General features: G+C 40.7%; 2 protein-coding genes across 2 annotated transcripts in view; one reads left to right on the top strand and one right to left on the bottom strand.

Annotated features, from left to right (window-relative positions):
* Positions 1-20,648, top strand: part of spidr (scaffold protein involved in DNA repair) — a 28,740-nt gene extending 8,092 nt beyond the window's left edge. Inside the window, exons 9-20 of the mRNA XM_070918564.1 lie at positions 4,474-4,678; positions 5,665-5,909; positions 11,579-11,737; positions 14,063-14,150; positions 14,275-14,415; positions 14,522-14,584; positions 15,084-15,282; positions 16,756-16,935; positions 18,190-18,286; positions 18,361-18,472; positions 19,449-19,505; positions 20,135-20,648. Coding sequence (XP_070774665.1) covers positions 4,474-4,678; positions 5,665-5,909; positions 11,579-11,737; positions 14,063-14,150; positions 14,275-14,415; positions 14,522-14,584; positions 15,084-15,282; positions 16,756-16,935; positions 18,190-18,286; positions 18,361-18,472; positions 19,449-19,505; positions 20,135-20,254 — 1,666 coding nt within the window. The 3' untranslated portion in view covers positions 20,255-20,648. The remainder of the gene's footprint in view (positions 1-4,473; positions 4,679-5,664; positions 5,910-11,578; positions 11,738-14,062; positions 14,151-14,274; positions 14,416-14,521; positions 14,585-15,083; positions 15,283-16,755; positions 16,936-18,189; positions 18,287-18,360; positions 18,473-19,448; positions 19,506-20,134) is intronic.
* Positions 20,649-20,757: 109 nt separating this feature from the next.
* On the bottom strand, positions 20,758-22,174 carry cebpd (CCAAT enhancer binding protein delta). Its single transcript, XM_070918565.1, has one exon. It carries the CDS (start codon positions 21,959-21,961, stop codon positions 21,080-21,082), a length of 882 nt encoding a protein of 293 aa, XP_070774666.1. The 5' UTR covers positions 21,962-22,174; the 3' UTR covers positions 20,758-21,079.
* Between the last annotated feature and the right edge of the window lie 3,352 nt (positions 22,175-25,526).

Raw genomic sequence — 25,526 nt, 5'->3', positions numbered from 1 at the left:
TGGAAACTTGAAACCTCCAGTGCACTGAGAATGGACTTTACAGTGACATAGAAGACATCTTGTGTTCAGTTAAACTTTTAGATTAAACAGGATTTGCATTTATTCATAGAATCTGGATTTTCCAGGAGTAGTTACATTTTTACAAAATGTACCCCTTTTAGTGGAAAAACCATATCAGACACAAATTTCTATTCAAAGCAGAATATTTTCACATGTCTTAAAATGTGTCTGATTTTGCTTGATTTGATTAGTTTGATTTGGATATTCGGTGCTGCAGGGCAGTTAGCAGAGTCTCACAGTGACGACCATTAAGCACCAACTGCAGAAAACTAAGTAAGGATCATTTGTCACCTTTGAGTGTTCTTCTGCAATTCCAGATGAATTTCAAGCTGTTACGAGAATTAGGACTACAATTAACGATTCTTTTCATTATTAATTAATCTGCTCATAATATTCTCGATTAATTATGTCTATAAAATGCACATAATTTTCTAAAGCCCAAGATGACGCCTTAAAATAGATCTTTTTGTCCAACCAACAGTCAAAAACCCAAAGATGTTCAGTTCACAACGATATGAAACACAGAAAATCCTCACAAGTGAAGCTGGAACGAATGATCGGGGGAAAAACAAATTAGTGATTAATCGATTATCAAAATAGCTGCCGATTCATTTTCTGTCGATCGACTAATGTCATGTTATCAATATTTGGTGGGTGGCACATTTCTGTGACTAATGGATATTATACTGATCAGTGAAACTCTTTCTAGCATTTCTCTGTCTTTCATTTTTAACTAAATCACCTCTTGGCAGGCGATCAAAAACACTGTTACACAATACAAGACTGACTCATTACGTGCAGAACAAAGAGTAACAGGGTCTCACAAAATAATGCTGAGGACGAAGTACTACACATGATTTTATACATTAAACAATGAAAAAATCACGATTTAATACATTTATTTGGGGTTTAAAGTATAAAAATGTGCTGTTCTCAGCTCACAATAGTAAGCAGCAAAGCACCAGATGTGAAGAACAGTCCCTCACATACAGGGCAGAGAGGCTGGGAGGTGGGAGGTGGGGGCGTGTGTGTTTTCAGGATTGTTTTGGAGTTGGAGCGAGGCAGCAGTTGACTCCAGCTGTTGGGAGTTTGGGGTTGAGTGTGCTCTGGAATATCCAAGCTGGCGGAAGCACAGGGGCCTCCTCAGCGCTCCGACGTCACAAACAGCTCCAGGGAATGCTTCACATTCCTCTTCCTGGCAGTAGTTAGGTCATTTCCAGCAAGCCGGGGAAAAAAAACACAGTAGGATTATTTTCTGGAGCATTTGGGAGCAGAGAGTGGAGGGAGCCAAAAGGCCTGAGATTGAAAACACATGGTGGTTTGAGAGTATCTCTGGCTTTAGCACCTCTCCTTCCCTGTTGTGTTCTATTCCTGAAATCACAAGATGGAGTAAGAGCCCCCCACCAAACTCCCTCAGTTACTCTTTCAAAGAATTATTTTTCATCTGAACAGGCATCCTAAAATCCTCTTTGATTGCGTAACTTACTTTCAGCAGTTGCAGCATTTGGTCTACATTTTCAATCAATCAGTATTCTAACTGAATAAAAGGTCCCTAAATCATAACAAAACAGTCATAACCAAGAAAGGCTGGTGACAAGCTTAATATTCTCTCAAGAGATATTCATTCATCCAACTTCTACAGCTACAGGCCAACGTGGAAAAACCCGGAATTTAAAGCATCTGAGTGTCTGGTAAAATTCCTCTTATCAGCTTCCTGTATGACACGCGAGGGGTTAACATCCCCCATAATTCCTGTGAGTGAGTAGGTTGGCTCCTCCCACCTCCCACGCCTTGCTGTGAGTGGGCCGAGGCATGAGCGGAAATACCTGCAGGGATTGTTCACTTAAGAGCTGTGACGCCAGCAGCCGCGGCCACTCCTTAAACCGGCTACCTGTCTGGTGATGACAGCTGCCCACTCACCTGTTCACAATGGGTCACACTTCCTGTACGGCTGCTGTACCTGTTCTAGTGAACAGTACGTTCCGCTCTACTAACATAGTTGTATGGCTTCCCCTGATTACTGATCTCTGCTCAGATGTTGGACTGTTAAACGTCACTATCGGGCTTAATCATGAGTTGAGTGCTTGCTTTTCATTGGTGAGAGAAGTCAGTATTATGTTTGGCAAATGTCAGCAGCAGTACTCACAGCACATACTTAGTACATAGTAGTAAAATACCTAATTTCAAGTACGTGTGTACGAGGAATTTGTTTTGGTGCAGGTGTCAGAACAGCAAAATGAAGGAATAAGATGGCAATAAAAATAGAAAAATAAGATTAGATAAAGAAGAGATTACTTTATATTATTGAATAATATTATTCATTGGTCTTGATGCATCAACATGCAGACAGTACTTCACAGTACACACTTGAAGTGGAGCATATTGTTACTGATTTGTAATTTATTGTAAAACATTGCATCATGTATTATGAACTAATTATATGTTTTAAGTTAAATGTAGATAATATCTAAAGCTGTATACTGTCGCTGTCAACCATATTGTCAAATAATAGTGGAGTAAAAACTACAATATTTCCCTCAGAAATGTGGTGCAGTATTAGGATTAAGAAATACTCAAATTAAGTACAGTACTTGATTAAATGTACTTAATGTGAAGTAATGTTACTTTCTACCACTGAATTTCAAAAAGGTTTTTCATTATTTATTACCATTTTCAGCTAATTATTAAATAAAATGTTGAAAATAATGACGCATACATAGTCTGTCTTGCAGTATTTATTTTATAATATGATTTACAGAAAGACAAGAAGCACTTTTCAAAGTGCAACCAGCAAATGTCAGTAGGTACGTCTGTTTGATGAATAACTTATTACTTAGATTATTGACCGTCATTCATTTTCAGTTGACTGACAAGTGTATGAGTCATCCAGTTGTCTGCACCGACATGGTAAAGCACGCAGTGTCAGGAACTGTATGTACAATTAAATGTAATCAAGAACAATAGTCCTGCAGTAAATATTTCCTTTGTAAAGATTACATAATAATTTATATTATATTAAATTTAAGTTAGTAGACATTCTCAGGTGTTGATTTTGTCCAGATGTTTGTGTAATCGTGTCCACCCTCTTTAGACTACGTGTGCTGTTAGTTTGGAATATATATCCTGTGAACATGTAATCATGTCTACAGCTAATTATTATTAATAATGCTCTCTATTGATTTGTAAAAGGAGAGTATTTACCAATTTATATCAGTCAGGGTAGATTAATATTAGAAACACCTGTTCAGTATAATGCAAAACAATTCAGTAGAACGACAAATAAACATCTCTCTAAAACTTAATCTAACTCTCACAAAGGTTCCACTGCATTTCGCTGTAGCTAGCTGCACGTAAAAGTAGCGTCTGAGTGTATGTAATAATAATTTGGTCTCTGAATGATTTTTTTCTTCTCCCTGTTGTCATTGCACACTATCCAAACAAATAGTTTTTCCCACTTTATCACCACGGGTCTGAGACGAGCTGTGACATGTACAGCTGTTCCAGTCACAAAGTGCATTTGGCTCTGAATCAGTGATAAGCCATCATCACACTATTAACCGTGTCACATGTGGAAAAAGTCGTAACTCAAACTTAACCACAATCAGCGTGCCATGTTATCTGGCTGTTATTCAAGTTATTTTATTCCCAGGCTCAGTACCACTCAGGTGTATGTGTCGTTAGCTAAAGCATGTGACCAGAAATGTTTTCCCAAGATTTTATGGAGACGTTCAGCATCTTCTCTTCTTCTTGGCAGTTGAGTGAAATCTGAGCTGGTTAACAGTAAAATGAAACACTAACCCAAGAGCACTTCAGGTCACACATACGCAGTCCTTGCGTTTGATTTGGTGTATTTGATCAGTTTGGTTCTGAGAGGCGTTCAAGTGTTTTTCCACACATGATGTCACATTTGGAAAGTGTTTTAATCAAGCTGTGCAGCGCTGCGAGGTGAAGCCTTTTAAGAACCACAGTTACATGGAAAATGTATCTTTTACCTCAGTAAAAAAAAAAAGAGGACAAATGCATCCGCTGTGTGTTTTCACTTGTCTCGGAAGAGGTTAACGTATTTGAACTCGTACTCTGTGCTGGGTGGTACCTAGTGAACAGACCTGTGGAGGTGGTTGGTACCTTATCTGAGTCTGACATTCAAACATTCTCGAGCTCTCGCCCCCCCACGTTTGTGCAATAATCTATTCCATTTAATGTACTGTAAAATCTGACTTTCTGCATCTGTTATCAAGGCAATCACAACACAAACTGTTTATCATTGCCCAACACCTTTTTTTAAATCTGTTTAATTTCATGGTGAATTCAAGGTCCTAAACTCCGTTATTTAGCACCAAACAGTAAGAAACTGCAGAGTCAAACAACCGCTATACCCCAATTCCAAAACTAATGAACTTTATCTCTTTGCAGGCAAAGTCTTTCCATAGAGGGTTTCAGCTGTGATATTATTTTGAACACACACTTCAGCCAGAAAGTCTACTCTGCTCCCAAACCAGCCGACATGTCCGTTCCTGGAGGCCATCTCTCAGCGGAAAGATGCCACCCGTATCCTCTGTGTAAAATATTTGGACTGCTGGAGGTATCCAGGACCACAGAGGAGAACAGTGACAAACAGGTGTGTGTGGCGTTTATATCATTAGAATCAAGTGCTGTACGTTTAATTCCCAATTCAAAATGTTGGTCATACAGGACTAAACTATGTCACTCACTTTCACTTTCAGTCAAAAACTTAAAACAGAAAGATGTCATCAGTTCCATAAATCAGCATCTAAACACAGCTGGTGGTTACAGCTGGAGTATGTTGTGTGCAGGGTAGTTTGGCTACTGGCCATCAGGTATTACTCAGGTTTAGTTGTTTATGTGCAAACAATCTGCATTGAATCATCAGACATTTGGAGGCTTGTGTGTTCAGTCTCTACTGTCGGGATATCATAAGTGGCTTGTTTACATGTATGTTTGATTTCCTAAATCTGAATCTCTGTTTGCTTTGAGCAAATACAAATCAATTTACCAAGCACTCCTGGCAGCGATTGAGTAGCTTCTGAAGAACGTGGCGCCATCGGCCACGGCCTACTTTTTAAAGCAGATTTCTAATGCAGCGTAAAGAAAAGGTGATCCTCGTGATAAATACTGCTCACTGCCAGGATGATTGTTGACAAAAACGATGCGCAAATTATTGTGTGATGGCATAAAATGTAAGTGATATGCATATACTTGTGGATCAATCAAGAAAATAATCAGTGGGTTACATGATGGTATTATGATGTTTACATACTAAACAAAACTAAGCTATTCAAGTAGAGGTGAGTCTAACTGAAGAGGCTGTTTCAAGAGGTTTCAGTGGAGCTGCAACTAGTTGACATGTGTTGTCCAGCCAGCAGTCCAAAACTCAAAGATAGTCTTATATGATATTAAACTGAATAATAAACCCAGCAAATATTCATATTTGAGAAGCTGAAACAGGCATTTTTGATTTTTTTTAAAAATGAATCGCATATCAAAATACTTGCAGATCAACTAAATCATTGACTATCGCTTCCATGGTTTAATACAAAATTTACATTAAGTACTGTCTTGTTTTCCTGTCTTTCTCCCTATCAGGTTGCTTCCCCAGATGCTCCGTGCAGTTTTGGAGGTTCAGGGATTTTGACAAGACACTGCCTTTCTCTCCTGGAAGCTATAGAGGGGCTGGGACTGGCTGGCTCTGTGGGGCAGGACGTGGAGGTGGTGGTCCAGAGGGTGTACTCCATCCCTGTGCCGGGCTGCTCTCCTGTGTCCATACTCAAGGCCAGGGTTCCCTCCAGGTCTTCCTCAGCTCCTCCTCCTGCAGAAAAAGGCAAAACCAGGTACTGTTGGACTAGCTGATGACTGGCGGCCCAGTGGGGCCATTGGTTTGTCACTTGCTGCCAAAAGAGAGTGGGAAAATTGAATCACATGTTATCTGCTGTGTATGCTTCTCTCCCACAATATAAATGACTCTTTTTGTGAAAACATGCATGCTGGTCTCCTCGGTCTCAGGCCTTGCATGCTTCTCCTTGGTGGCAAAATGTGTCTCAGTGGTCGAGCTATTGTTCACAGAGCAGCAGGCCCCACAGAGTGCTCACACTGTCTCCAGCCATATGGCATTGTTTGACAAAGGACACAAACATTTCTAATTGAATCCAGCCCCTCTGTGAGCGATTCTGGCCAATTCTCAGGAAAGACAACATGATGTTTTCAGAATCTCATGCACCAGCAAGCCAGAGTTGAATTGGTGCCCACTCATTCTCCACTGGGTGGAACAGGTTTGCAACAGCTTTTATTACCTTAATGCTCTAAAGAAAACCACAAGTGTATTCTATATGGGTGTTAAAATGTCACATACAGTTGTGTGGAATGGAGTCAGATTTGTTTGGTTACTTTAGCTGAAGGTTGAACCTATAAATTGTACTAATATCCATTGATCTGCAGAAAATTAGTTGGTTCCTATTTTGATAGTTGAGTAATGGAAAACTCCCTTTTTAAGACAAAATTCCAAACATCTGCTGGTCAAATATGAGGATTTTAGACTTTTCTGTGACAAACATGATAGTAAACTGAATATCTGTATGTTTTTGGCTGCTGGTCGACAGAACAAGACATTTGAAGACATCACTTTGGGCTGTGGGAAATTGTAGCAGGCATTTTTATTATTTATTTATTTATTTTATAGATAAGACGATTAATCAAGAAAAATGTGTTAGTTGCAGCCTTTATTTATAATTTACTTTTATTTTAAACCAGAATTAATTTACTTTTTTGGCCACTTGGGGGCAGCGTGACGAGCTGTAACACAACACTGACATATTATCACCTTATAAAGTTACTATGGCGACAGCGTTGGCGAACATTTGCTTATTTACACATCCAGCAGACACGGAGAATTGCATTAATTTGGAGTCGTGTTTTGGCCTCCTGACCTGTTAAGTCCAATATTCACTCTCCCTTCAGCTCTGTTTTGGTCTCAACCGACTCCTGAAGGAAATATCTGGCTCTTTAGCTGCAAAATGCTCCACTATGTTCACCAGCTAGTGGCATACTTTGTCTGTGTGCCGTTTGGTGCTTGGCTGTAGCGCACAGTGGGTTTATCAGACCTCTTTTCACTGAAATCAGCTTCCTGTTGTGACTGGAAATGATGCTGAAACGAATAGTAAAGTTGTGGACTGTGAAACCAAAACAATCAGCTGAAAGACGCTAAAACGCCCCGTAGAGCTGAAGGGTAACTGCAGAGTCGAGTGATAATTATCTGTTGGTTTGTCACTGTGAGTGACTAATTCACATGGCTGTGGTTTCCATTGTTGATATGATATTGATTAGTGCAGCTTTAAAAATGTCCAATTATCTGTTTTATTTTACTGACAAATAACATCTAAAACAAGTGCATATTTTTAAGCAGTGACGTTTCTACAAAATGCAACAGTAGTTAAACTCTTGTTAAAAGACTTGCAGTGCGAGCTGTTCAAAGGTTCCTGTGTCATTGAAATGACTTAGAGGTTTACTCAAGTGGTCTTGTTATAGTTAATGAATCAGTGAAAGTTCTGTTTGAAGCAAATCCAGCGAGCATGACCTTTTGTTGCCTGGCCCTCTCCAGGCTTGTTGTTTTTGTCCTTTGCTGAGTAAGAAAAGAAAACTATTGGTTCCTCTGAGTGGGGCACTCTGTGGTCGAAGGGAGGAGAGCCCACGGTCAGCTGATGAGCTAACTGACTAAATGATCATTGGTTGTAATATGACACTCGCTCCTGCCATGCTGCTTCTGAGGCTGGTAAACAAACGCCGCCCTCTGACCGGAAACACTCCTGCCCTTCCCTCCTTTTCTCTTCAACTCAACCAGATTCAACAGGCTTGGTTGGTAGTGAAAAGATGGAGGATCACAAGGGCTTGAGTTCAAAATATCTGGGTGACACTGCCTGCTTATTGTGACAGATTTGAACATTGTCTGGAAAGTTGTATTTTTAACCTAAGTCCTAAATCTCTTTTATTTGTCTGCCCTTTTCTACCTTTTATTTTCATTGTTTACCATCTAAAATATAACAGGGTGCTAAAGTAACTAAGTGCCTAACACTTCTTTCACTTTCATGTCTTTTAATGAAAGGTTTTGGTTGCTGCACAGAAACAACAACTTTTGGTAGACTGTGTTGCTTATAGTACTTTTCCAGGATGCATGCCTGCTCTGTGGAGAGGAGGGTAGTTTACTTCCCAGCCCACTGGCCCCAATCTGTATAAAGACAAGGACAGTGTGTACCTCTCATGTTGTGTCCCCAGCCTCTATGACTCACTCCCCTGGTCAGCATGCTTATTTGATCCTTTTTGTTGTTTAGCCTCTGTGTTAACACACACAGGGGAGAGAGGCCAGCATGATATTTATGCCTGAAGAAGATGTTAACTTCCCGTAAATTCAGAGTAGAATAAACAAGAAGATTAACTGTTTGCAGGAAGTGAGGAGTGAAGCTAGTTGTTCTTTTTTTTTTCTTGGTGGAGAAGGAACACAATGTGCTGCAAGGATCCTGTTACAACCGTGTTTATCACTCTGCCTGCACTGATTGGTGGACAACACATAGGAAGGAATCCCGCCTGTCCGCCCCCCACCAATGAGGCCTCTCATCTGTATTCTTAATGTGTGGGTCACTTGCTTAGTGTGTATGTTTGTAGGAGGGTGTGTGTGTGTGTGTGTGTGTGTGTGTGTGTGTGTGTGTGTGTGTGTGTGTGTGTGTGTGTGTTTGCACAGGCTCAGTGGATCGTAGTTCCTGGAAGAAAACCTGAGTTACTGAGAATTCTGAGATCGCTCACAATAACAAATTCCTGAAAACGGCCTGTGACTGAAAACGGCCAATGCCAGGATAGTGAGGGGTCGCTGTTTGAGGAAGTGGGGCAGTGAATGGCAGAAAGGAGGACCTGAACGGGGAGGTGGTTGTTTATGTCAATCTGGCACTGCCAAGAGTCTCGGAGAGCCTTTATCTTTTCTATCTGTCATGTGTCATATCAGATTTTTTCAAGTTCAGACAAGCTCCACTAAAAGTGAAAGTGTATGTATGTATCCCCACCAAATGTGCCTCTAGCAGCTGTATTCATATTGTAGGCAAGGTCAACTATTGATTTATTGGTTTAGCCTAATAAAATTTCATAAAACTACTGTTGTAAACTCCTGGTTTCAAACACAAGTATTAGGTACAGAATACAATATGTAACAGCGTTTTTTAATTTCTCTTTTATAGTGATTGTTATATAGTAATAGTTAAAGGACAAGTCAGGTGTTATTCTATATTTTTGTTATTGTCAACAAATTAACAAGTAGACTATTTCCTGTGTAGCCAAAGGCTGATATATCTTATTCCTCTGTACACTAATCATCCCAAACATTCCTCTAACATTCCCTAACCCTAACCCATTGTTGTCCAAAAATGATTACAAACCGATCAATAAGCCACACTGTTGAACTGGGTCGCGTGTTTCTTCATTATGCTGAACATGCACACTGTAGATCATCTTAAGTCGATCCCACAAACACCATCCTGCTGCTGTAAATACTCACTAGAGCACCAAATGTGTATTTATCCGCAGCTGAATATAGTCCCCAATAAATGCACTATTTCCTCATGTTTGAGTAATGTTTGCTAAAAGCCATTGTGCCCAAATGGTTTAAAGAGCTATTTAACCTTTTTTTAAAAACTATCTATATCTTAGTGACACACTTTCAAAGATTAAAAAAAAAACTGTGGGTTTGGTGAAGTTGTAAATTATTGAAATGCATCGTTGATTTAGTTTTTTTTCAAGGGATTTGTTGACAAAAGAAAAATGCAGAACATCTCCAGCCTTACTTGTTAAGATATTCCATGCATTAAAGGTTTCATTTGGCTATATGCAGTGTGAACATTTGCATTGATAATGTTGAATTAATGACATACTGTAGATTCCAAAAAGTTGGTTGTTAGGAAACAAAATGCCTCGTGCTAAAACGTCCGAAGTCGCCAATCAGTCATTTGTAAGTAATTTATGAAGCAAAAATGACTTAATTTTCTGTTTTACTTCACTTTAACAGCAGTAAGGATTGTTTTTGTGTTTCGAAAGTAGTGTTTGCCTTTCAGGAATTACATTTTTCTTTAGGCATTTCCTTGTCTGAGTTGACAAGTTGAAGTGTCCAACTTGCTTTGATAAATACCATCCATGTAAAGGGGGGCTGGGCTCTGTTCACTTTGCTTCACACTTTGAACTTGTGCACTCGTGTTTACAGCTCTGTAAACATAAAACCTACAGAAAACATTATATTTATATTTCTCACTTTTGTATATGTATGTGTATGTTTTAACAAGATGTTATATAGGGCTGCTTTTGGATTGTGAATAAAGCAAACAACTGAGAATAGTCTTGGTTAAAACATTGGCCCACGCCACCAAATGTCATGTCAGGAATGTTATTTAGATATCTATTTCCAGGTCTCCCAAAACAAACACAGACAGACCCCATGTTTACCAACAGAAGACATTTATAGGCTCAATCAGGTGGTTGAAAACAGTCTCAAAACTTTCCCAATGTCTGGGATGTGCGCATGCATGCACATGCATGATGGGCATGCTAACAGTCCTCCCTCTTCTCTGTGTAGTTTTTTTTCTTCCTCCTCCTCCTCCTCTTCTTCCCTGGCCGTTGCTTGTCTAACCAGGGGATATGAACTCCACTGTTTACTCTCAGGGCTGGTACAGGGCTGTGTCTGGGCTTGACTGACTGAGATACTGGAGCCTACAGCAGTCCAGCTCCGCGCTCACTGGGAGCAGCAGAGTTCAGGAATACACAGCAGTTTACTGCCTCACAACTTTGTAGGCCAAAGGTCTTTTCTGTCAGCAGCAGCCTGTCAAACCAGCCACCAGCAATAACACTTCCAAATGTCAGTACTAAACCTTAACTGTGTTTGCTGGTGTGTCACTGGGAGCAGTGGTGTTTCAGTCCTGTAAATGCTTAAATGTATAAACTAGTGCAGTGTTCGTTTGGAGCCACTCAGCTGATCGACTTCACACTCGACACTGCATTCCCTTGGGTCCTCAGAAGTACACCTACCAAGTGTGAAGTCGATCGGATGAACGGTTGTCGAGATAATCGAAGGACAGTCAGACAGAGACTCCTTCCTTAGGTGGCCCATTTTTATTGTAAAACAAAAAAGGATCGGATTATCTGATGTAAAAAAAAAAAAACAATAATACAACAATATGGGGGAAAATGTAATTTATTTAATGAATATGTATTTATTTGATTTAGAATTACTCATGAAAGAATTGGACAGTGTGCACATCCAGCCCCAGTAGGGTGCAGATGCAGCCACTTAGATCTCCTCAGATCACAACTGACTGGTTAAGTTTTGAGTCATCAAAAATATTTAACTGAACAATTAAAACTTGGAAAATGTATTTCACTTTGTCTTTAACGTGATTTAAAATGTTAAGATGAAGATCAGTGTATCAAACCAGTCTAATTTTTGACTCTCCATTTTTGTTGTTTTTTTTCCCCCCAGGCTCTGTGTGCTTGTCCAGGACAGCTACGGCATGTTCAGCGTGGTCCAGCTCCACCTCCTGTCCTGCAGAGACGACCTCCACCACTACCGCCACATGTGGCAGGGGAGGACCTGCGTACTGAGAGGCATTAAAGTGGTGCAGCGGGTCACACGAGAAAGGTGAGACCCACACTCTGTTCTGTACCCGTCGCTCCAAGCCTGAGTAGTTCATTTCACAGCCAAGGGTAAACTTCAACCTGTGACCAATACCATTTAGTTATATGGATTTCTGCTATATGAGAGGTTATCTTATCTCGCTCCTTAGCCATCTGAGACAACAGCCTTGGCTAAATGCGTGTGATAGACAGATCCTGATATGAAATTCTAGTCAAGTAGCCTCAGGACCTTGTGCTATAGAAGTCTCAAGCTGAACCATCACACATGTGGATCTTGGTTTTAGTGCCTTATGTGTGAATCTCTAGTATTATAAACCGCAGCAAATTCCCCATTTTTATCCTTGAATGCCCCTCTCAGACATCAACACCCACATTTACAATACAATGAGAATTTAACGTTCACATGAACCTGATTATGCTGTCCTGCCAGCAGTGCCACTGTGTTTACATGTAAAGTGATACCGAGGTGCACGCTCTGTGTCCCTTGTGAGTTTCCATAGTCAGGATCCCAGATTAGCAGCAGTTAGAAGAACTGACATGGGAACATTTAGAGACCGGCTTGGGGGTATGTTTACATCCTTGGTATTTTCAATGCCACCGCAGCCTATAATGTCCCAGAAGGTTGTCTGTGGTCAGCCTGTGATGGATGGGATCTTCTGTGCTCACACATGGGCCGTCTTATTAGTGGAAAAACACGTGGGCCTGGTTGGGATAACTTAGGGTTTAATTTTTCCCCCCAGTTTCTTAGAACCAGTAAATATTGGACTTCTAAGAATATTGTAATAATCTCTACCTTAAAGGAATAGTTTGACATTTTGGTGAATTTGCTTTTTTTTAATGACTGGAAGCAGGGGAAACGGCGAGCCTGGTTCTGTCCAAAGGTTAAAAACAAATAAATTCCAGCACCACTAAAGCTCACTAATTAACCTCACTGTGAAGACAAGACATCAGGAAGTCACTGTGGCCGGCCAAGAAATAGTCCCGGACATTAACCACAATTTGTCACTTTTTCCACTTCGTTTTTTGTACAGATGAAACAAACAAGTTATAACGTGTTAATTAGTGAGCTTTACAGGTGCTAGTAGGTGTATTTTGTTACCTTAGGGCAGAGCCAGGCTAGCTGTTTCCCCCCTGCTCCCAGTCTTGCTAAACTAAGCTAACTGTCTCCTGACTGTAGCTTAGCTGGGCATATATAAGAGTGATATCAATCTTGTCATCTACTCTCAGCAAGAAGGAGAAAAGGTGAATTTCCCAAGATGTCCAACTATTTCTTGTGTTAGTCTTTGAGGGGTGTGTGGTTTCTAAACAAATAATCAGAGGCCACTCTGGCACCTGTGTGAGTAGTGAGGCCTGTCAATATTGTCCTTATGGTAAGAGAATGTTTTCACAGGAAAGTTGCCTATTCTTGGATTTATGCCAACCAAAACTAAAAGAAATGTCATAACGATCTACACCTCAGCTCTTAATGGAGGGAGACATTTGAAGATTACTAACTACAAACGGTACAGCTGTACCATTAAAGCTTTAAAAGGTGCATTAATGTTTGCTAAACAAGTGTATAAGCTCAGTATCAAAATCACAATGAGTTAAATGAGTCCTGTTAGTTTTGTTGTTACTCATCCTTGAGCAGGCCTCACTGGACTTGTATGGGCTGCAGAACCAGTTCCACACAAAGAAACCCTGTGATTACAGGCTGACTAACAGGTTGTTAAGCACTGGCTGATATGACGGCACACACATGGATGAATAAGTAACGTTGACCGGCCACCCTGAGCTCGGCAAGTAGTTCTTGGAAAAGAGAGGTTGACGTGCCCTGTTGGAGTTGCTACTTGGTTGAATTTCCCCTTTTAATGATTTAATCCCTACTTCCAGTATCAATTTGACGTAAATGAAACATCATAAAATTTCATTTCAATCTGTCATTACTGAGATTAACAATGTGGTGAAAGAAGGCAAATGTCATTAGACATGTGGTCGTTAAAATCCCGCTTTAATTGATTTTCTAAACCTTATTATTTTAGGGCCACAATGATATAGTGATTTACATAGGGTGTGAACCGTTTTCCCACCCTTCAGTATCTCAAAACCTGCTTGTAAAAACAGTTTTTGTGTGTATCTGCTCTGCCAGCCCAAGCATGCTCTCTGTTAATTCTAGGTGACGTTGAAACGAGCTCTGTCTTAACAGATTCGTGTTTCAGTGGAAGTGAAACTGGCTGTGAAAGCTCTCTATCTTGCCATTGAAGTCCCGTATTCACTAGTCGCCCCCACCCACCCCCCTTCAGTGCCTCCCTCCTTACTTTTTCCCCCTTTTTTTTTGTCTCACTCTCAGGCGCACCAGGCTTTTCAGCTTGATAGACAGTCTATGGCCCCCAGTGATGCCTCTTAAAGATCATGGAAACACTCCCAGTATGTCCAGTGTAAGTTCTTCCCACAGTAGGAATCCTGTATCTTCACTAAGTGAGGGCTTGGTTTAGGATTGGATTGACTAAATATTTTTTTTCTTAAAAATTAAGCTGCTATTCACATGTCTTGTTTTTATAGGAAAGCAGACCTGCAGGTCCAGCTCCGAGTTTCTGCTACCTGCTGTCTGGTCAGGAGGGCTCAGTTGAACCCACAGAGGGGCAGACTGTGTCCCCGCTTTACCTTCCCCGCACAATACAAACCTTACGAGACCTACTGCAGGTGAACAGTTTCTCACACAGGCAGAGAACATTTAAAACTTTGCTGCAGATTGTGATAACTTATCTTCAGTAGGTCGATTTCAAACCTGTTTTCTTCTCTTTTTCAGAGCGAGCTTAAAAACTGCCGCTGCAGTTTTGTCGCCACTGTTGTATACAAGAGAATAATGCAGGTATTTCTGCTTTTTTAATTTAATTTTACTTCAGTCAGAAGAACATAATAAACATTGTGTCTTGTAGAGCTCCTCAATCATCCTTTTGAGATCATTTGAACCAGCAAACTGATAAGATTGAGTTCTGACGTAGAGAGCAGCGTCCATATCGCTGCTCGTATGACAATCTGTGTGAGGCCCAGGCGTCCTCTACCATTGATTGGACCTTTAAACTTTGACCAAGATGAGATAGCAGCTCAGAACAAAGTGGTGGACTTTGCTACTGAAACACACTTTTTAATGTTGTTGTATGAGTAGCCAGCACTGTGTGTATCCTGTTTAATGAATAATCTCATCAAAGCTGTGATTCTTGAACAGAAATGACAATTTGCTCTAATTTGTGCTTTGTAAGCTTTTGTTATGTATTGTTTCCTTTAAGCCGCTTCTTTCTAGGTCAGTCTGTTTCTCAGTAATTCCTAACCCTTTTCTGTCTTGGTCTGCCTTTCTGTTTCTATTTCAGAGCGGCGATGTAGGCCAGGGTGAGGTTTGGTTGGTGCTGACAGACCCCAGTCTTCAGGAGGAGCAGCCCGAGAGGCCATGCAGGCGAACAGTGGCCCTGTGTGTGAACACTTCCTGTGTGCTCACTTCCTCTGTCCTCGAAGCACTAAATTCCCCCGCTGCCTGTCGCATGTCATTCAGAGATGCCATCAAAGAACATGGTAGAGACTTTATTATGACCTGACCTGACATGCCACTCAACCACGATCTCATAAGGCGTTTAATCTTATCAGACTGTGGGCACCCTAACACTAGTGGAAAGTAAATAAGGGCGTTTACTCAAGTAAAATTCTGAGGTACTTGTACTTTACTTGGGTACTTCCATTTTCTGCCACTTTATCCTTCTACTTTAACACATTTAAGAGGAAAATACTGTACTTTTTATTCGTCTACATTTATCTAACAGCTATGGTGAGTAGTTACTTGCAGTCATGGTAGAAGTACTCAGATCTTTTACCCAAATAGAAGTGCCAATACAACAATGTAAAAATACTCCATTACAAGTGCAAGTACTGGTGGTGCAGTAGTTCTGGGCCTCTCTGTGTGGTATTTGCATGTTCTCCCCGTGCCTGGGTGGGTTCTCTCTGGGTTCTCCGGCTTCCTCCCACGATTCAAAGACATGCAGGTTAGGTTAATTGACTCTGAATTGCCCGTAGGTGTGACTGTGAGCGTGAATGGTTGTCTGTCTCTGTGTGTCAGCCCAGTGATTGACCGGCAACCTGTCCAGGATGTACCAGCTAAAACTTTACCGTTTTGGTTCACTCTCACCGCTCACATAGCAAGAGAAAAAGCTCTAAAACCTCACTGTACACTACCTGCTCAGCAGCAAACAGCAGACAGAGACAGGTGGCCACTAGCTGGCGAACGAAGTGGAGCATTTAGCAGCTGTAGAGCTAATTCTTTGTATACAGTTCAGTTGCTTAGAGGTTGGACCCCTCCAAAGGGTCACAAGATAAATTGGTGAGGTAGTGAGATGATTAAAGGGAGGAAAGAAGGAAAATCAAAGTTCTGCTACAAAAATTCTGTTGTTGTGTTTTTTTACTTTCCTGTAAACTTTGATTTATTGGATAATTTGAGAAGTTGTTTAAATGAAACCATGTGAGAAGTTCAGAAGGATAAATGTCTCTTTGGTGGAACTGCTAACAACTCTTAGACATTTGAAACTTGTACCTCAATTACACTCCTTCAGGAAGTGAACTTGGTTACTTTCCACCACTGGTTGCTTGATAGTTTATGACAAGCTTATAAACTACAGTAAAGATTAAACCAGTATTTCCCATCCCTTCTGGCTTATGAGGCCTTGTTTGCTGTCCAGTTGGGGCTCCTTGTTACGTTTCAGATTTCACCTTTAAATCTCTCAGATGGTTTCATTTAAATAACTGAGGCCCAGAGAGGTCAAATGATCCAATATTTCATAACTTTGCTTTTTTCGTCTTTCCAGCCCCATTAATCATCTCATGACCACTCAGATTTATCTTGTGACCCTTTGGAGGGGCCCGAGCTCTATGTTGGGAACAACTGGACTGAACTGAACCCCAGCACTATACAAATGCTACTTTCACACTAATGCATCAGTATTAACAATCTAATGTCATATGTCATATTGTATCAGTCACAGGGAGCATTTTTTCCAGGTGTTCTCCTGTGTGCAGAGCAGTCAGTTGTCGAGATGTGCTCTGTGGATCCTGAGGGCAATCTCGAGTCCTCAGCCGGGCCAGAGCCACTTTCACAGTCGCTGTCCCAACTGCCCCAACCTGTGAGACTGGATCCCCTGAGTCCCGAGATCACGCCCAACTCCCTTTGCTCTCTCACAGGTCAGTTTCCCGCCTCTAACTCGCTTCATCTGAAGTGGTTCCTGCAGAACATGCCCGATGAGTTGTTTTCTCAGGGGAAGAAAACCACTTGTTTTTTCGTATGTAAGTTTACAGCTCAGCGAGAGGCCTTGATGTGGCTTTAAGGCATCGCTTTCTGCTGTTTGTTATTCAGTGTCCTCAGGCTGTCATTGTTTGGGACTTTATGAAATAAAAACACATGAAATTCTGTTGGATTTGTCTCAATTCCCATGTCATTTTGGAGTGAAATGAACATGCCTGTTCTCCATAAGGCATTACAGATGAGGGTGCAATAATGTTGTGAAAATGAGTTACAGTTTGAAGGAATATAGCATGGTTTCCCCAAAATCTCTATTGGATACAGTCAATGTGCATGTTTCCTTACATTTTAAAGCTGGTTACTATTTGCTAACATCAGATATTATTGCCACAGCTACGTATATGTTGAAGAAACGTAACTTTTTTCAATTTAATTAAAATGTAGAAGAACTTCTTTTCTGCTTTTATCAACCTCATTTGCTTAAAGCGTAAGTTAAAAGTCTTTGTCGTGCAGTTTTTACTGTCTTCGATTCTTTTCTGTTATGTAAATGTGGTGCAGAGAAGAGCAGCCTGAATCCGGTAATAATCTGCATCTGTCGACTTTGTGTCACAGTCGAGGGCAAAGATCAAACTGTGAACCCTCTTGCTTCAGGCCCCTCTGGCCGTACATGTTTGGTCAGGTGGCTGAAAAAAAATAAAACAAACTTATTATCTTTTGCACTCGTGCGAAAATACTATCTCCTGGAAATTACCAGTGGAAAAAGGCTCAGACCGGAAAGTGTGAGATCGATTTATCAGTGTTAAATTTAGTATCTTATTTAATGTCCTGTGGTTGTGTTTGTGGGGCAGCAGCTCTGGTTGTTAAGTGAAGATGGTGTTAAGGCAGGGAGTACTCTGCTGCACTGCATTTATCACCGCAATCTCAGATAAGAATGAAAGGGATGTGTTTATCTCTCACACCCTGTCACAAACACACACACTTTGAAACCTATGCATAGATGATTTATCTGTGTTTCTTCTAGTTAGGCGTCAATGTTTTTTGCTTTGGCATTCACCAGTTGAAAAACTTGAAATGAAAAGGAAATGAATAATGAAAATAAGCTCGTAAACTGGAGGTACAGTGTGCATGGATGTTTCCCAAAGATGATTTTGTGTGTTTTAATATTACATTTTTAACGGTTTCATTTCTGCCTGCAGGGGTGATAGTTGGTGTGGATGAGAGCACTGCTTATTCCTGGCCTGCCTGCAACCACTGTGGAAGTGACAACTTGCAGATGTTAGCCGCTGAAAGACAGTAAGTTTAAGCAGAATAGCTTAATGTTGAACATCAGGGCAAATCATAACTTTATTTTTGTTTTCTTTATACAGTCAAAACTTCCGCTGTGTTTCTTGTAAGTCAGTGTTGGATCAGCCGGACACAAAGATTCAACTGGAAGTGTTGCTGAGTTCTTCATTAAGTAATTGCACTTTGAAGGTTAAGGTGAGAACAATGTTGTTGGGTTTGCATTTATATACCAATATTTCAATGTGGTGAATCAAGCTTCAAAAATCTAAATGTTTTTGGGCTGATGAAGTATTATTTTACGCTGTGTAACTCGCATGCATTTACTGGAATAGTTTTGGGAAATGCTCTTATTCGCTTTCTTTCCGAGTTAGATGAGAAAATTGATACCACACAAGCTACAGCCAGGAGGCGGCAAACTAAGCTTAGCACAAAGACTGGAAACAGGGAAACAGATGGGAAACAGCACCTCCAAAGCATATTAATTAACATGTTATATCTCATTTGTTTAATCTGTACAAAAGCCAATGTGTAAAAGTGATGATTTGCTGTTTAACGGGAGGTGATGTGTCTGACTATTTCTTGGTTGGGACCAATAACTTCCTGGAGTCTAAACTGGTTTCCTGGCAACTTCTCCCTGGCTTTTAGAGGTGTTAGTAGGCAGAGTTTGTTAACCTTTGGACAGAGCCAGGCTAGCTCTTCCCCTCTGTTTCCAGTCTTCTTGCTAAGCTAAGCTAATTAGCTGCTGGTTGTAGCTTCATATTTGCGCTACATACACAAGAGTGGCATTGATCTTCTCTTCTAATTCTTGGCAAGAAACTGAACAAGCATTTCCCCACAAATTGCGGAATCATTGCTTTAAGCAGAGAAAAAAAGGAAGCAGCAAGTATGAAAGTTCAAAGAGGTTGAAGAAGTAAAATCCTTCACTCTATGTGCATCTGCTGGTGTTTTTATTATGGAAAACCTGCTGTGACTTTGTAATCAGAGTAAGTGAGCCTATCTGATTATCAATGTTCTTCTTATCAGCAAGCTAATATTTTAACCCTTTCTATCAGTCTGTTACTCACTGGCGAGCATGACATGTTAGCGCAGCAGTTTGTTTTTCATTTACAACATTAGGACGGTGATTATAAAGACATTAATGGCTCTCAACACCTTTTCATCTCTCCGACAGCTGCAACAAAAGACAATCATGTCCATCTTAAACACCGCAGCCCTAGAGGGTAATGAGGTAGGTTTGCTATCTCAACCTGTTACATAACTTAGGGCGAAACAACACGGTGCATTGATCCTCTGTCAATATGTCCTGAAAGCACAGTCATCGGTCCATGTCAGGGTGATAAAGCCTCTTCTGTACTGAACAAAAAAGCAATCCCTGAGTCATGCTGGTCATTGATACAATTGAAGGAATTTGCTGTCAAAATACTGAAGCAATCATTTTCCGCCTCGTGTATTTAGTGACTTCTTCTACTTACTCATGCTAGTTTTTACACAGGAAATATTATAATTAGTTTCCTATGTAACCTAGAGGTGGTGTTCGTAATGTTGCACATAGTGTTGTTTGCATTGTAGGCATTAATGCTCTTTACCAGGGGAGCTCATGGGTGCAGAATACATTGTTAAATCAACAGGAATCCTGCTGACCAGTGTGCAAAGGTCAGGGCCTTAAGTGCACTCAAATGTTCTTGCAACCTCATCAGATAAATAAACTTTTAATAAACTATTTTTTTCATGTGCAGGTAGAGGAGGAAAATGTTAAGGGGAGATGTTTGGTTAAAATATGAGTTGTCGGTCTAAACAAGTTGTAAATAAAGTTTCAGTATTCCAGGCGGGAGTTTTTTGATGGAGCATCTGTTTCAGTTCCCAGGTTACGATGTGGAGAATGTCCTGGGAAAAGAGGTGGGGCCCCTCACCGTTTACGTCCGAGTCGTCACCAGGAACCCCGCCCTCTGGATCGGCCTGGAAGAAATCTGCCTCTGAAGCTGACGGGGCAAGTAGCTAATGATATCAATCCTCAGCCTTCAGCTGGCTCCAAGGATCTGCACGCCATACCTTGGTCTGAGCCAGTTTAGTCCCCCGCCCCCCTACCCCCCTCTGAAGGCCTCCCTGACAGCTTGAGGCTGTGCTGGAGTGAACGGACTGCAAGAAGACAAGGTCTTGTTTGTGTTAATGATATGTGATCCCGTGGACCAGGAGTTGACAGCCCAAGGGTAGACCAGTGGCATGCTGTCTGTCAAAGCAGACCACGTGGTTCATCAACTGCGATGGGATTTTTTTTGAACAGGACTTCTGGCTGTAAACACATTTTTTTCCAACTCACCTACCTCTGCATTTAAGATTTCTGACACTGTGTCAATAAACGTTGTATTTTTGCTGACTCTACTTTCTATTTCCTGTTGCACTTTCTGACTTCTTGTGAAAACACACTCCAGCTCAACATACATTAACCATTACATGCAAAAGACTACTCACAGACCAGGATGTTTCTGCACCTTTTCAGCAATTTTATTATAGATTCCATAAACAAAAATGTTTTCAAGGTTTCATACAAACTATATAAAAGATCATGCTCTGGCTCTTATACAAAGTTTGGAATTATAAAACACGTACCATATCAGGTATAACATCATGTAAATGCAGTGGTAAAATAATTTAATACAGGAAAATCCCACAAAAATATGGCAGCAACATCATATATTTTCCAGTGCCATTATGGTAAGCTTAAAATACATCTGGTACAGATGGTAAAAAAAAGTCTGTTGAGGTATGTCTCCTAAAAGCTCAGTTCATAGGATAATGAATTCGTCACCGGCCCTCTGCACTCAAGGAGCCCGCAAAGGAGGAGTTGGGCATCTGCTTGAAGAAATCTCTGAGCCCGGTGAGCTCTCTGGTTAGCTGCTCGATGGTTTTATGAAGCCTGTCGTTCTCAGAGCCCAGCTCCATCAGCTTCTGCTGCATGTCCAAGTTGCGCATCTTGGCTTTGTCCCTGCTTTTCCTCACTGCAATGTTATTCCTCTCTCGCCTCTGTCGGTACTCAATGCTGTACCTGTCCACCGCCTTCTTCGCCTTCTCCCTCCCGATCTTCCGCGGGGAGGATTTGGCCGAGCTGACATTGGAGACAGGCTCCGGGGTGGTGGGGGGAGTCGGCTGCCCCGTGGGGAGGCTGACGGAAGTCTGGGCGCAGGACTCGATCTGCGAAGGCAGGGATGAGGACATGTCGCTGTCACTCCAGTCGGACTCCTGCTTGATAGGCGCAATAAACGCCCCATTATCCAGCCCGCTGTCCGCCTTCCTCTCTGCTGTGTATGTGGCTGACAGCTGCTGCATGCTGCCGGTCTGCACGGAGCTCTGCATGTTGTAGAAGTCCACCTTCTCCTGCTTCACAGTGTTGAACAGGTCGAGGAAGAGCTCGTCGTTGCACAGCTCCAGGTTCGGCACGGCTGTCATGGACTCGATGTACTGGCTGAAGTCGATGGCACTCTCGTCGTCGTACATGGCATGGGCGGTGCTCAGCTCCACCATGGTGCCGTCCTCGCCCGTGCCGTCGCTCCTGCTGCCCGGCTTGCAGACCCCCTGCTGCGGACCGCCCAGCTTGGTGCTCTCGTAGAAGTTAGCAGGCTCCATCGCCCAACTCATGTTGCATTGTGGAGACACGCAGTGAAAGTCCAGGCTGTACTTGTCACACATGAACCCTGGTGACTTGCCCACGTGGTTTAGGAAGGAAAAAAACGTGTTAAAGTGTGACCCACAGGTGTGACAGCTCTCTGCGTCAGTAACTCTGCAGCGGCTTCACCTTCTCTGCACGCGCCTTTTCTCACTTTTTCTTAAAAAGGTCTTCCCTGGCTGTTTATCCCTGGGTGTTGGCTGTCAGGGTCTGTGTCACTGACGGCACCGAAACACTTCTTGACACTTCTCTGAAGCATCTGTACTTTCGCGGAGTGTTTTGTATCGTTTACCCGCTGACGTCACACGCACCGCCCTCCCACGAGCCAGTAAAGTCAAAACGGAGGTCACGTGGTGTCCGTTAACTTCCCATTTGAGGAGAGAGGGGCGTGTTCCTCATGCCACCCTCTTTTTACTACGGCTGTATGAATGATTCAGAGTTGTTTACACTCTCCAGGCTCTGAGTGTTTGGGATTGAGTTTAGTTTGTCACAAGTTCTGTGGATGTTTGTCTCAAACAGTGGTGGAAGAAGTATTCAGATCATTCACTGGAGTAAAAGTATCAATGTTACACTGTAAAAATACTCCATTACAAGTAAAAGTCCTGCATTCAAAATGTTAAAGTACAAAGTGAAATTATTATCACCAAAATGTATTTAAAGTATCAAAAGTAAAAGTACTATGTGTGTTATGTTATGTATTATAGTATATATATATATATTATAGTATATTATTATATTTTGATGCATTAATATGTAAGTGGTACTTAAATGTTGTAGCTGGTCGAGGTGAAGCTCATTGTGACTACTTTATATACTGTTTGGTAATTTAATCTGTAACAACACATCATATTTTGTAAACTTATCACATGTTATGTTTGTAAAATCTGAAAATTAACAAGTAACTATAGCTGAAAGATAAATGTAGTGGAGTAAAAAGTAAGCGGAAATTGGAAACACTCAAGTAAAGTACAACTACTTTTAAAGTATAATACACTACACTACTTTCCACTACTGGTCTCAAAAGTGAGGGAAAACCACCAAAACGAAAGCAACATATCCTCTTTTATAGGCTGCGGTTACTCCTTCAGACATGCATTCATAGTTTATAACAAAAATACTGTCGTGCTGATGTACATCATAAGGATATGTGACAATTCATGAAGGGGAAATGTACTAATTACAAAATATAAACGTGACACAAGACAATATACAGCATATTAAATGTAGTATTGTAGGGCCGTGCATTCAGCTTCTAGTTAAGATTTACTTACTTTGGTAAGTCATGTTTTATATTTTACTTATTTCTTATTTACCCCTTTGAGGTAATTATGTTGTTTATGTATGATTTGGGATAAAGTTGAATTTGTCGTCCGTCACCAGGCCTATAAACGTCTGTCCCCAAAGTGATTCAATGTACAAAATAGCATGTGGTAAAAGTGTTGCTGTGGAGGGAAAACCACCAAAAACAAAGACAACATAACCTCCTTTTTAGGCTCTCATTACATTCACAATTTAAAATGGCAAATATGATGCTGATGTTGAGAGGAAATGCACTGATTTGAAAGTATTTAAAGATATATAACAGATTTTCTGAATCAACTTTATTGGACAAGTGTGTTGGCACTAGAGCTGGCAGGTATTTTGATACGCTAATCGATTAATTGTTTCATTGTTTGTTGTTGCCAGCTTCTCCAGTGTGAGGATTTGCCGCTTTTCTTTGTCATTTCAGATAGTAAATTGAACATCTTTGTAATGATACAAACAATCATTACTTACAACTTTAGTTAACACATGCAGGGAATTTGACAAATGTTCTCAAGTTACCTGCACACAGAGAACAAATCCACACAAGGATACAAAACTGCACACGCACCAAAACAAAAATTACAACTTTAACAGATAAACAAACGTAAACATACAGTATAGCTATTATAAACTGTCCAGAGCTGGACAACAAACTATCGCCAATATTTACAGGTCAAATTGTTACTGTGTACTAAACACACAGGTTCATGGCACAGATAGGTGCAGGGATGCAGGAATAAATATTGTATGGATATTAAGTTATACAGAAGTGGTTTATGTGCATATGCTGAGAGTAAACAGTACATATACACTAGTATGATAATGAAGTGTCTGTATATTGTAGGCTATATTCATTGAAGTTTACATTACAAAAACCCTTATTTACCCTGTCATTATTAAGTTATTAACATCATTACACTTTATATTACAATACTATTTGATGATAGATATTATCTTATCCTACAAATCTTATCTCTAAAAAAAAGGACGCGTGTACTGACACTTCTCGGAAACGCTCCTATGTCGTCCCCTGAGGAAGTGTGCAGTACTTTTCCTCTGTCAAAGCCCTTTTTTTAAAATGGGAACTGCGCCACATGGTGGTCCCTGAACGTACCTGCAGGGTGAAGTCGCATTTCTTTAACCTCATAGATGTTTATCACCAAATAAAGCCAAAGAAATGCATCATTCAATAATACACCTGTATTATCTAACACCTAAATACTGATCATTTTGCAACAAAGAGGAGGATTTGGTTTACTCCAGACATTTCTCTATTATTTCAACTAATGTAAATATATATATATTCATTTCCAGTTCCATCAAACGTGTACCTTCTTGGAAAGTTTCAAACTCATTAGTCGAGAATTATGAATTTCAAGACAAACTGCAGCCTGTACTTCGTAAACCTTTCTTAAAAAATGTTTCCCATAAAAAACCTTATATTTTGGATAAAATTACATGCACCACGATGAGATATGTAAGCCTATGTATATTATCCTTTTTGTATTGCATGTATGAAACTCATTAAATAGTTTTATCTATTTGTTATTAGCTTATTATTCATGTCCTTGTCTCAGTTGTCGTTTTATTATTTTTTTAAGGTCTTAGCTTCGCATTTTGAAAGTTTTTATTAATATGATTTTTTGTATTTTTGTATAGTGAACTGTGTATGGTGAAAAGGCAGAAAAAAGAGACGTTTGGTGTTGGATCAAACCAAATCAGCTCAGGGTATCGATGAGCACAAGGCCGCGCGCAGGAAACAACAGATCGTCTTTTGAATATATCATAGAGAAAAACGTGTAGTTTTATTTATATTTAAAACTATTTAGTTTATTCATTAAGACATCGTATTGTGTTTAATTAAAGTCGTAGTGAGTGAAAGTCAACATGAACCCCCCTGCAGTGAAGGAACTGGCCGGAAAGAAACGGATGATCCTGCTCTGCTATTGGTCCAAACTTCCCCGCGAAAATAACGTCACCCGCAGTTTCGCGCCAGATCTGCTGCACTCGGACGTACACAGTCGGAGGTATGATTAGACTTCATTTAATGAACTTATTTCTTTTGAATATGTTGATTATCTTGATTGAATCATAGTTTCTGTTATTGTACACGTTTGTTTGATTGCGCATCAACTTGTTATTTTACTCGCACGCCCACTTTTAAGTGTTAAACAGTGCACGTAAGTTTCATCTTATTGTTTCCTCTGCAGCCACATGTCAGATGGTGATAAAGTTATCGTTTTCTGGCCCAATCAAATCAATAAAAGTAGCTGTTAAATAATA

Source organism: Enoplosus armatus, chromosome 14, assembly GCF_043641665.1.
Source record: "Enoplosus armatus isolate fEnoArm2 chromosome 14, fEnoArm2.hap1, whole genome shotgun sequence".
Taxonomy (NCBI): domain Eukaryota; kingdom Metazoa; phylum Chordata; class Actinopteri; order Centrarchiformes; family Enoplosidae; genus Enoplosus; species Enoplosus armatus.
Note: the sequence above shows the minus strand (reverse complement) of the source record. Positions and strands in the feature narration are given on the sequence as shown.

Bases quoted from the DNA above. Each gene is read 5' to 3' on its own strand.
- cebpd (XM_070918565.1), bottom strand. From the start codon at position 21,961: ATGTGTGACAAGTACAGCCTGGACTTTCACTGCGTGTCTCCACAATGC.